We start from the raw sequence: 12,154 nt of genomic DNA on the forward strand, positions 1-12,154 counted from the left end.
GGTTTTTCAGTTCAAAAGGGCGTTAGGGTTTGAGTGAGTGAGTGCGCACTCAAGACCCTCCGTCGACGCGGGAAACCTAGAGTGCGCACGGACCCCATGGCCGACGCCGACGACGCCGACGACTCGGGCTACGAGCTGAGCCTGAGCGCCCCCGTCGCGCGCCGCCGCGAGACCATCACGCGCCAGCTGCAGCGCGAGATCCTGCGCGAAATGGGGGCGGACAAGCCGCCGCAGGAGCAGGAGCAGGAGGAGGAGGAGCGCAAGACGGAGGACGACGACCCCGCAGGCATCAGGAGGCGCACGCTGTCGCCGTCCAAAGCCGCGCAGATGCTGCGGGACATGGACGCGCTAGATGCCTCCATCTCCAGGCGCGACACGGTGAGTCCGCAGGCGCTCAAGGCCGTTCTAAGCGTCGCTGAGCACCAGCAGCACCGGGAGGAGGAGAGGAAGGAACAGGTAGAACACTCTCTTGAGAGCGGGAGGACGGAGAACGAGGAGAATGTGCTGGACTCTCCTCCCGCTTCGGCGAGCGAGCAGCCCAGGAAGAGCCCTCTGCCACCGGCTGCTGCAGAACACGAGCGCAGGAAGTCTGTCAACACCAGCGACAGCTTCACAGACTCCATGTTTGCGCCCAATCTATTGGAAAAGGACGCGGCTAGTAGAGCGACGCTGGACCCGACGGAGGCGGCGTCGGTGGTCGCGGCGCTGCAGAAGGAGGTGCGGAACATGAGCAGCTCAACGCTTGAGATGGAGGAGACCGACTCGGACAGCGACAACCAGAAGAGCGCTGCTGCTGCTGCTGCGCAGCCCAAGCAGTCTAAGATCAAGGCGCCCACTCCGCTGAGTGAGTTGGCTAGAAAGCGGACGCCGCTGTCTGCACAACAAAGCAAGCAGTCGCCTGCTCCGGCGAAGGAGACGAAGAAGAGCAAACCGCCGTCATCAGCTAAACAGCCCAATGCCAGTAGGACGCCGTCTACAGCGAAGCAGACCAAGAGAAAATCGTCATCCCCGACTGAAGAGGCGAAGGGTAGAAAGTCGCCGTCACCGGCGAAGGAGGCGTACAACAGGAAATCCCCGGCCCAAGCGAAGGAGCCGAAAAGGAAGAAATCACCGACCCCGACGAAAAGCAATTCCAACCGCCGGGCTACTGTTGACCCTAGCGACGTACTGATGATGCTTGAGGGCAGCTCGCAGCCAGAGGATGGACGCCGGCAGACAATTGACGAAAACGGATTACTCGAGTTGACAAGCGCACTGGACTCTCCGTTAACAGGCGGCAAGGGCTCTGCGCGCAAGCAAAACGAAGAGATCTCGCGCAAGCGTGCTCATGATTCCGACGTGCGAGAAGGGAGCCCGGAAAAGCGTGCACGGTCGGATGGGGATAACAACGGTGACCAAATGATGGAGTCGATGGAGATAGACTCGCCTGTGCATAGCAAGGAAAGTTCACCTTCACTTCGAAAGGCAGCAACCAACGACAACCAAACACGAGAGGAAGGTCCGTCCTCAGGAACCGCAAAGCCGGCGTTGTTTTCACCTCCGCCCACAGGGACGCGAGTCAGGACTCCGCTGAAAGGAATTTTGAGCGCTCGAAAAGGAAAGAGAAACGCGATGCAGACAACGCCGACGAAAACGGTGAATTTTGGCCCATCCCAGGGCGCCGAGTTCAATCATGGATCGCCATCGACGTCAATGACCCCCATGCTAGCCAAGGATGCCTCCAAGCGTTACCCGTCAGAGCTGCCGCCTTCTTCAGAGGAAGAACCCGACGACGCTGAGACATCACTGAACTCGTCCATTCTTGATGAAGCCGATTCGTTCGACGAGGAGGAGGAGGAGGAGGAGCAACCGAAAGAAGTTGTTTCGCCGAAGGTGACACAGGTGAAAAAGTCCGGTTTTGATCTGTTGGCATCGCGGAGAAGTAGCCTTATGGCTCCCAAGTCAGTTGATAGAAGCCGCCGTCGACAAAGTCTTCGAGGGTACAGTCCGCTGGATAGCCAAACTGAAGCCCGACGACGCAGGCGCCAGACCATCAACATCGCTCGCCAAACCTCGTCAAAGGCGACACCTGCGTTTACTACTGCGACCAGGCCGATTTCCAGCTCGCAATCTCCTCCTTCCTCGAGAAATAATTCGTTTTTAAGAGCGGCCGACGTGGCGGAGACGACTCGTATGCCTTATGCAGATTCGTCAGCGTCCTCTGACGCTGGGGAGGACATGGAAATCACGGGCGAGTACTCGATCGTAATGGGACGTGATAGCATAGCACCGAGCACATTAGCGTCGGCATCTGCTGGTATGCCTCGAGATGAAGACACGGCGGAGTTCAGCTTGGGACATCTTCTCGCTGAATCATCCGTATATGAATTAACCAAGTCTGCACCTGAGCCTGACCTGAATGATCTTCCTGGAACGCTGGGTGATCTGGCTAGTGAAGTTGCGGATGTGCCTTCAAGTCAAGGTAGCCAGGCTGCCAATGCCTCTCAAAAGTTGAATGACCAAGACAACACACTCGACCCAATTCAAGAAGGAGACGAAACCATGGCATCCTCACGTGGCCAGAGCATGATGAGCCTTGTTTCTAGTGACGACAGCGATGAGGAATATGCCGCACGCCGAAAGTCTATTAACGTAAACCTGACACCTCAGTTCGAGCGGGCTAGCATTGGCGGTGAACCCAGTCAAGCTGTTCAAGCCCCACCGACACCCGAGTCACTTTCGGTTCACTTGATCACGATGGAAGAACTTCTCTCGTCTGTTACGCTTGACGAAATAAAGTCAGTGGCGGAGAATGATGATGATTTTTTCGGAGAGGAAGCCGAGTCTTCTGACGATCTGATCTCGACGAGTGTCAAGCTTGCGTGCGCATATGATACGTGCTCGGAGGCAATCGAGTGCCGTGGTACAGATATCTCGTCGTGGTCTGCGGATCTAGCGGAGGAATTGTCATCCCTGTTGCAGATCAAGGCTCCGGGTGTTTTTAGTCCAGAGAACCTCGATGATGCAGGCCGCGAGGCCATTCGAGAGCTGTACGCTACTGAGGCAATGATGGCTCAAAGTGGTTGGTGCCAGCTGCAAACTCAGATGGAAAATCAACTGAGTAGCAGTTTGTCGTTGGGTGCGGATGCATTAACGAACGATGTGAAAATGCTGAAGAATTGCGTCTCCAGCGACACGTTGAAACGTCAAAATGAACTCGCTGCTATCAGGGAGATGATCGATCGTGAGGAACAAATGGCCCTTCTGCTTGATGCGATCGAGGAACAACAGGGTGCTCATGATGAGTACGTGACTGCTGTGAAGGATCTCGAGAATGAATGTTCCTCGCTCTCGCTGGAGGAATCTGTACTACAGAGCCGCCTGAAGGTGCTAGAGGGACGGGCAGCGGAACTGGAGCCGGTGACTTCGGCAGCAGCAACGTTGTTCGAGCAGGAAGTGCTGGCGACGGAGGAAATGCTTGCGATCCAGGAGAGCATGACCGTGTGGAAGATTCGAGAAGCAACAGCCTCTCTTCTGCGCGTTAGTGCTCATTTCGAGGATGTGCTGTTTGATGTCGAAGTCAACGTCGATGTCCATTTGGGGTCCCCTTCAACGGGTGGCGCATCCACGTTGATCAGAGTGAATGAGTCTCTCAAGCAGAGAGAACAGAACACGTACCTTCCTATCGAAGGCGACGTGGTGTTGGTGTTGCAGCGGCTACTGCTAGATCCTCACTACATTTCACGCATCGCTGACGAGTCTGAACTGGGAGACGGAAATGACGGTCGCGTATGTTCCAAGCTGCAGATTCTGGAGCATTTCATCAACAGGTCTTTCCGTTTGTTGAAGGAGTTACGCGAGCTCTCTACCCACTTTGCGATGCGCTTCGATGAAGATGATAGTACGCTCTGGATTGATTTCCTGAAGTTCCCGTCTACCTTAGCTCGCATGAGTGTCGAAGGCGCGCACTTCAGCGTTGGGTTCTCTCTCCTTCCAGTGTTTCCATATACCGACTACCAGACGGCTGTACAGGTCCCACACGGAGAGGTATGTTATCTCGAGTTATCCATGCGCTTTCATCGTGGTCGACTTACTGACGTTCTTTTTGTTTAGATTTCTACCGAGGACGTCAGGAAGGAGATCGAACTGGTACCTAAAGAAGCGCCGAAATATTTCACGCGAGTTTGTCGGCGACTCCACGAGAGTTTTGTGCGGTAGCACGACCGGCGTCGGTCGTATAGGGTTAGTGTCGGCGTGAGCTGGAACGCGCGAGCTGCTTAGAACTGTGAAGGATGCTCGCAGCTCGGTGATTCTAGCAGCGTTAAGTTATCTATTGTGGGGCGGGGAGTGATACAACACGAGCAAAGGGGCGAGCAAGCAAGTTTGGACGTCTGGGGTGTAAAGTATAATCAAAATTGCTGTGGATCCTCTGGTTGTGGTACCTGCACTGGCCCACTCACTTTTATCGTGCATCATGTTGTTTAGTCGTCCCAGTCGTCGTCGCTGTCGTCCGCTGCTGTCTGAGCCGCTGAAGGGTTGACTCCAGTATGGTGGTTGGAGTGCAGCGTCGGCTGCGCGGCAAGCGCCTGCAGAATTGAAGCAGCAACAAAACACCACGTCAGTACTCGCCCCATCAACGTGTATCGCTCTTCCGATGACCACTTACACTGAGCCGCGCAAATTGAGCTGCTTTCTGGCGCTCCCTCTCCTCCTCTTCGCGCCTGCGGGCCTGGAAGTCCAAGGTTTTCGGGCGCACGGGTGCGGTGTCCTTCGGCTTCTCGGAGAGCGGCACCATACCTTCGTGTGTATAACAGAAGCGAAGAGTCCGGGTAAGTATCGGTATGAGCAAGCACACAAGGGGTAAGTAGCAACGACATACCATCCGGTCGGAGTGATTCATATACTGGAGCAACAGTCTCGCCCGCACACCACTGCTCGGCGGTCACAGTTGGCTCCTGCTTGGGCACCAAGCCATAGACGTCGTCTTGGAAGAACTCCTTGAGCTTCTGCGCGCGCGGGAGCGAAAATGACACGCGCTCCACAACATTGGGCGTTGCCACCAGCAACTGCGCCAACTCGACATCACGAACGTTGCAGATTGTCTTCGGAAGCAGAGCCACTCCGCCGATGGTGTCGGTACCGGCCATCATGAACGGTAGGTTCGCTTGGACTGTAGCTGCTGTCGGATCAACCTCGTAGCTCCAGATGTGACGACTACCTGTGCCCACAAGGAAGAGCAAGTGCGAGCTGGCGTCGTAGAGCGGTAGCGGTGTAGTCGTGCTAGCCACACTCGCAGCGGGCTCGACCAGCACCGGCACCCCAACAGGTTCCAGCAAGTTACGCGAGTCCCAGAAGCTGACTTGCGTCTCATTGCGTGCGTTGACTCCAACCGTCAGCAGACGCGTTGAGTCGGCCCACGTGACAAACTGCGGCTTGCTGCTCTCATGGCCGCAGCCCATAGCAACCAGCGCGTGCTCAGACTGGCGAGGGTCAAACACACGCACGATTTTGGCTCGACTTGCAGTGGCCAACAGAGAGCCATCATTGCTGAAGGCCATGTTCCACGTAATATCGTCCAGCTTTCCCTCCAAGCACATTTTTTCTTGGCCAGCTTCAAGGTCCCAGAAGCGCAACGAGAGATCGTGACTGGTTGAGCAAAGCACGTCGGCGGCTGTCGGGTTGAACTGTAGAGCTCGAAGACCCTTTTTGTGTCCTGACAGCGTCAATGCCGGTGTGCTTGGAGCTTCGAATGTCTCGACTGTGCTCTGAGAGTCTAGAGACCAGAGCTGGATACTTGAGTCGGTCGATCCGGTAGCGAGAATGTGGTCGTTGAACGGGTTGAAAGCGAGGGCGGAAACCTCGGCCTTTTGCCCGTTAATTACCGGAGCAGCTCCATGCTGTGCCTTTCCAGTCGCGTCAAGCTTCTCCACCAGAACAGGTCCACCCGCACCAGCGATGGGGGCTGCCCAGTACGACGCGTTTGCAGCTATCACGGGTGAGGCTTGCGTCGAGAATGAGACTCGTTTGTCGCCAAAGTGGAAGACGTCGTTGCGTGGGGCCTCTTTGCCCTGCAGATATTTTAACTTGTGTCCGTATTTCGCGCCGAGTCGCTGCGCTTTGTCCGATAACTCAACAACATCCGCGATAGTCATTGACCCTGCGTCAGTTGATGGCACGTCAGGCGTCGGCGTAACTTCGGCTGGGGCGGGGGTCACTTCAGGGTTTTCTGCTGATGCTGGAGCTGTGTTCGACGGGGCTGGAGGAGGTGTCGGCGTAGTAGCAGCATTAGTTGTAGCAGCAGCCGTCGCGGGTGAGAACGAAGAGTTCCATTGCGCAGGGGGTGAAGGTGTACTCAGAGCTTTCGGCTCCGGCTCATTCCACTTCCTGGTGCTTGATCCCCAGCCTGTCTTGACATCAGACGCAGTTTTTGACGGTACACTTGACGACGCTGTTGTCGTCAGTGCTTGGCCCCAGCCAGAAGTCTGCCATCCATTAGCCGCAGGGGTGCCGTTAGCTGCTGCACCCCACCCCGACGCTGCAGGTGTGCTCGCGGCGGGTCTACCAAACACACTTCCAGTCATATCCTCTGCACTTTTGACTGTTGGTTTGACAACCTGCACCTTGGGCTCCGCGTTGCGTCCCTGGGCCCACTCCTCAGCAGCAATCGCGGCTTCAGTCGCCAACGTGTCCGGATACAAGTCGCTCTGGAACGTATGCGTCGCCTCCTTGCGAGGCACCAGGTAGCTCACCACTTCACAGCTGCCCCCGACACTGCTTCCACTCGCGCTGAGGTTCAGCACGCGAGCCACTTCACACACGTTGGTATCGCAAACAGCCTTCGGCAACAACGTCGCCGCCAGCGTCATACTCCCCAGTGCACTGTGATCAAGCGCATGCACATACGGCGCACGCGTCAAGTCCACCTCAAACAGCCTAGCGCTGCGGTCTCCCTTGCCCAGCACGTACAACAGATCCAAGTCGGCGTCATACAACGGGAACAATTGGCCCACACCTCCGGCATCGAGCCGCTCACGATGCAGACACTTGCCCAATTGCCTCGGGTCCCATATTTTGAGTTCGCGCTCCTGCATCCGGTCGCTGCCACACGTGAAAAAGTGCTGGGTCCGGCCGCACCAAACCACACTTAAGTGCCGTTTCCCCGTGTGCGCCGCTTCAATCGCGGGGGCCGAAGCTTGGTCCACTCTCGGGTCGAGGATCCTCACGGCCTGGTCCTGGGTGGCCAACACCATGGCGCTGCCGTCCCAATTCCACGCCGCACTACTCAGCGTCGCATTATCTCCCACTCCAACTTCCCAACTCAACTTTTCAGCTTGCAGGTCATAAACTCTGAGAGACCCGGGGCGTGAGTACGTGGCAACAATGGAGTTCGCGGACGGGTGTGGCAAAATTCCAGCCACGATTCCACTAGTTGCATCTTGTTGCAAAGTTGCCACGGGGGTCACCAAATCCTCCGTTATGGGATCAAAAACGGGCAACTTCCACACCTTAACCGTGGCATTGGTGTCCCCCGCCGACAGCAGCAGCTCCTCGTGGAACGGCGAGAAGCTCAGCGCCGTGACGCGCCCCGTCGGGTGCGCGCGCACCAGCGGCGGCGTGGTAGCTGCCTCCTTGCCCGTCTGCGTCAAGGGTTTGACCTGCACCGCACCGCCGCCATCCATCTGGTGCGCGAAGGCGAAGCTCGAGGAGTTGGCGGCCAGGACGTTGCCGTCCACGGGCGAGGAGGACACCTGCAGCTGGTCGAAGCTCTGCTCGCGCGGCAGGAGCTTGCACTCCACATTGCGGAACTTGCTGCAGCAAAAAATCCGTAAACACGTATATTGTTAGAGATAAATATGGATAGAAAGTCGCCATGGACGTAGGATAGAGCGCACCTCGTGCGGAACGCGAACCGCGGCGCCATAGTCGAAGAGAGCAGGGAGGGGGGAGGCAAATGACATGAAAAACGGGATCAGCTTCAAGTGGCGTAATGTTGGCCACACTAAACATGTGTTTATGGACAGCACACCGTATTTAAATCGCCGCCTCCGCAGCCGTACGTCAGTCTCAACCCGGTGGTACAGCTCGACCATGCTGCGTCGCGTGTGGCAGCGCGCGTCGGCCTTGCAGCCTCGCGCGCGCCTGTCGAGCTCCTTCTCCGTGGCCGCCGATGTGCGGCCGCCCCCGCGCGAGTTCATTCCACGCTCCAGCAGCCAGCGCAGCAATTCTACGCCTCGCGACGCGAATCGAACGCCAAAATTACGCTATAAGGATAAATACGTGAATACGTTGCTGTCCCGTAAGACGACGCCCGACAGCTTCGTGTTCGCGTGTCGCGCGCTGCGCTGCAAGGACGAGATCGCGCTGCTGGCGGCTACGGACCCGCGCGCGTGGAACGAGGCGCTGCAGCGGCGGCTCGAAGCGCGGGACGAGCGCGGCGCCGCGGAGCTGCTGGGGCTCGTGGCCAGCTTCGCCCCAGAGAACGCTAGCGAGCCCGTATGGATCGACCTCTTATTTACGGTGTTGCAACAGCGGTCGTCCCGTGCGTTCCGTACGGCAGAGATCCACGAGGTTCTGGGCCAACTCAAGAAAAGATACGGCCCGCAGTTCGTGGCCCGGGTGCTGGTTGAAGTTGTCAACGGCTGCGCCAACAACAAGATGCTAGCCGCGGCCCAAGAGCTGCTACTGTACCAGCAGAAACTATGGTCCGAGATTCGGAAGTCTTCGGATTGCGGGGTGAGTCCCCACGAGCCATTGATGCCTCCTCCAGTGGTGGGGCATTTAATGGGCCAAATGATGGAGAACAAGCAGTTTAAGGAGGTGTTGCACCTGGGAAATACGTATATCACCAATCCGGAGTTTGACGCGGTTAGAGATTTCCAGCAACAAGGGTTCCTGGAGCTGTTCGAGGCGAGTGGCAAGACGGAGCAAAGCGCGAGGAAATTTTTACGCAGCTATTTGGACTTCGTGGATCGGAGCGTGACTCCATGCGGTGGGGATTTAGAGAAAATCAACGCGTTGGTGCTGGAACGAGGCTTCGGAGCTGCCATCCAGTGTTGCGTAACCACGCAGGAGTTTTCCCTGGCATTGCACTGCTATTCGACGATGGAGAACACGCGCGAGAGGATTGTGGGCAAGCAAGAGTTAAGCGACGATGAGTTGGCGAGTGAAGAGAGGCTGCGTGTCGTGGATGAGGTGCTCCCGGCCGATGAGAACATGTACGTGAACGTGATGAAGGCGTGCATGGCTCTCAAGGACTTCTCGACGCTGAAGGAGGCGTTCCGAGCGATGGTTGCGCGTGGTGTGGCCCGCAGTGCTGGCTTCGGATCCGCAATCCGCTATTGCCATGAAAACTTGGACCCGAACTTCTTGGAAGAAGTGCTGGAGGAGGTGTTTACGACGGAGGAAGAACTCGCAGGCGCCTGGATGCTGGAAGTGGAGAACTACAACGATGCGCTGGGCTGCTATGCGGCCACGAAGAAGTTTGAGCAGGCCAAGGAGCTCTTCTCGCAGATGTTGAACAATCCATTCATCCGGCCTGATCACATCACGATGCTGGAGATGGTGGAGAACCACCGGGACGCCTCAATTGAGGAGATTTATAACCTGATGGACGCATTTCTCCAGTGGCAACTGGCGCCGAACCTCCAGGTGTTCACGTCATTACTGTCTATCTGCATGCGCCGGCGTGAGCTAGGAGACGCTGCAGCACTCATCAATGCAATGGAACAACATGGCGTCGTGCTCGACGTCAAGGCGTATACGTCGATCGCGTTCATCCATGCGTCGCACGGCGACCTGAAGGCTGTGGTGGGCATCCTGCGCGACATGGCTAACCAGGGCATTGCTACCGACACGGTATTCTTCGACTATGTCATGAATGCGCTGTACGGATCGTGCGGAATCGACATGTGCTTCTCGCTGTTCCGTGAGCTGAGCCAAGAGAACTTGCCCATTCCGGAGGGGCTGTACGTGGCGCTGGTGGAGTTAGGCACCCAGATCGGACTGATTGAGCGCACGCTGCACATTGCGTACAACATGGAGTGCGAAGGATTCCAGCTCATGTCGGACCAGCTTCACGAGCTGATGATGCGGTGTCACTCCGACGCCGAGATCTCGGAGTTCCTACGGACCTTCTCTCTGCTGCATCAGGGCACACAACCCGACACGCCGCGCTTTGAGGTGGAACTGTACGAAGACCTGATCTCAATGCTGACGCAGAACAGCCGCAAGAACGATGTCGCCAAAGTGATGGAGCTGGCCAAGGCTGCCGGGCATAGCGACCTGATTGTCTAGAGATATTTACCTATAGAAATGTGGCTTGACTCTTATATTCGAGTATTTGGTACCTCCCTCTAACGGTGGTAGTTTGTGTTGTAGCTCCTGTCTGCTGCTGCTGGTGTTGTTAGTATCCGACGCCCACGTACGCTTCGAGTTGCTCGAGCACGGACTGGTAGACCTTCTGGTTGGCGTTGACGGCCCAGGTGAAGTCCATGTGGCTGAAGTCGCTGATGGTCTCGTCGTAGATGACTGTGGATAGCGGCATGGCGTTCCGGAGCTGGTCGACGTCGGCGGAGTCGGCCAGGATGTCGTTTTCGCCCCGGAAGAACCCCGTGCGCGGGTACTTGATGTTAGCGACCGGGAAGGCCGGTGGGTCGAAGGAGCCGTACTTGGCCTTGTTCTTGCAGATGCGCTTGGAGCAAAGATTGATGCCAAGCAAACGGAGACAGCTGCAGCCGTAATTGTACATGGAGAAAGTATCCTTGCGGATGCTCTGCGCGTAGTGCGCCATGTTCTTGACGGAGGTTCCGGCCGGCATCTCCGAGAGCTAAACGGCCACTCGCGACGAGTTCCAGTTCTCCGAGTCGCCCGACACCAGCGCCAGCGCAGTCTCACACAGCTGAGGGTCTAGCGTGCAGGCAGACGCGCCGATGATCTCCTGCAGCACCTCGTTCTGCGAGAGGAACTCGACCTGGCCCAAGACCTCGAAGATCTTGTCCAAGTAGATTTTGGCTATGAACTGCAGCGCCTTGGCCTTGGTGTTGCCCAACCAGGCCACGGGGGCCAAGGCTGCGAAGTACGACACGGACTGGGCCAGCGTCTGGTCCTCGGAGAAGGCGACGAAAGCTTGGGTCGTGCCTTCCGAGTGGCCTACAAGTGCGACGGTGTCTTGGCCCGAGACGGCCCGTACGTGGTTGAGCATGGCCGGGAGGTCGAACCTGCCCATGTCCTCCCAGCTGAAGTCCCAGAACTCCTCGTCCCCGGTCGTGTACTTGACGTGGTGGTCCGAGTACGTGTTGCCGCGGTTGTTGCCGAGCCACACGTCGTAGCCGGCGTCCGCAAGCACGAAGACCAGACTTTGGTTGCGGAAGTTGCAGACCCATGAGAAGCTGCTGTCCAGCAGGCCGTGCTGCACCAGGATGGCTGTCTTGTTGTCGGCCGCGGCCTCGCCCGATTGAGTCTCCGCGTACGACTTGGGCAGGCGGTGCAGCGTGAGGATATACCCGTCGGCCGTGGTCACGTTGTGCGTCTCCACCGCGTAGCCGCGCGCCTGAATGAGCTCGACGATGGACTTGCCGACGTCCGGGTCCAGTTTGACTTACTCGACTTCGGTGGACTGGTCGAGTGGGTGGACGACGGGTATCGTTGCTGCGAGCAGTGCTACTAGCAGGAGGAGTGCAGTGTTCGCTACCATGACGCAGAGCTTCTCACTGCGTACCCGAGTGCTTGCTGGGCGGGGAATGTACAGATAACGATGGAAAAATACGCTCCACCAAAAAATACGCCATGCGACAAGTCCCGACTTCTGATCCGATACAAAACAATGTTTGTATTTTAGCCAATCAGACGAACACGAGCTCGTATGTCTTACCAACCATTACTACAAAAAATTACTGGCACGGAGAGCACCGCGAAGCATGGCATGGAAAGTGTTCGCTGTGGTGGACCCGTTGCCAGCGAACACCACGTCCACTTGCCAGCCCCTCGACGTAAACGTGATGGGCCCGCTGAAGTCGGCCCTGCGCAGTACATGGGCTTACCGCAAAAGCCCCAAAACGGCAAAAGAAAAGCGCCTTGATATTATCGAGCGCACTATCATAGCCTGGAACAGCCTTGATGAGGACATTGTAGTTGAGAGTTTTGAAAAGGCGCTTCCTCAGCACTTTGAAGCTCTGGA

At 57.1% G+C, this 12,154-nt stretch overlaps 4 protein-coding genes across 4 annotated transcripts; 2 read left to right on the plus strand and 2 right to left on the minus strand.

Annotated features, from left to right (window-relative positions):
* Nucleotides 1-96: 96 nt before the first annotated feature.
* Nucleotides 97-4,092, plus strand: PHYSODRAFT_499426 (hypothetical protein; the record flags this gene model as incomplete). Its single annotated transcript, XM_009527700.1, has 2 exons — nucleotides 97-848; nucleotides 996-4,092. The coding sequence occupies 2 exons, from the start codon at nucleotides 97-99 to the stop codon at nucleotides 4,090-4,092; spliced, it is 3,849 nt and encodes a 1,282-aa protein (XP_009525995.1).
* A 368-nt stretch (nucleotides 4,093-4,460) lies between these two features.
* PHYSODRAFT_300188 (hypothetical protein) lies at nucleotides 4,461-7,900 on the minus strand (the record flags this gene model as incomplete). Its single annotated transcript, XM_009527701.1, has 4 exons — nucleotides 4,461-4,565; nucleotides 4,646-4,776; nucleotides 4,859-7,788; nucleotides 7,872-7,900. 4 exons carry the CDS (start codon nucleotides 7,898-7,900, stop codon nucleotides 4,461-4,463), a joined length of 3,195 nt encoding a protein of 1,064 aa, XP_009525996.1.
* A 167-nt stretch (nucleotides 7,901-8,067) lies between these two features.
* PHYSODRAFT_503894 (hypothetical protein) lies at nucleotides 8,068-10,272 on the plus strand (the record flags this gene model as incomplete). Its single annotated transcript, XM_009527702.1, has 3 exons — nucleotides 8,068-8,120; nucleotides 8,199-9,105; nucleotides 9,151-10,272. 3 exons carry the CDS (start codon nucleotides 8,068-8,070, stop codon nucleotides 10,270-10,272), a joined length of 2,082 nt encoding a protein of 693 aa, XP_009525997.1.
* A 109-nt stretch (nucleotides 10,273-10,381) lies between these two features.
* PHYSODRAFT_259037 (hypothetical protein) lies at nucleotides 10,382-12,103 on the minus strand (the record flags this gene model as incomplete). Its single annotated transcript, XM_009527703.1, has 5 exons — nucleotides 10,382-10,771; nucleotides 10,817-11,449; nucleotides 11,481-11,506; nucleotides 11,580-11,637; nucleotides 12,071-12,103. The coding sequence occupies 5 exons, from the start codon at nucleotides 12,101-12,103 to the stop codon at nucleotides 10,382-10,384; spliced, it is 1,140 nt and encodes a 379-aa protein (XP_009525998.1).
* Between the last annotated feature and the right edge of the window lie 51 nt (nucleotides 12,104-12,154).

The sequence above is a fragment of the Phytophthora sojae genome (assembly GCF_000149755.1).
Source record: "Phytophthora sojae unplaced genomic scaffold PHYSOscaffold_4, whole genome shotgun sequence".
Lineage (NCBI taxonomy): Eukaryota > Oomycota > Peronosporomycetes > Peronosporales > Peronosporaceae > Phytophthora > Phytophthora sojae.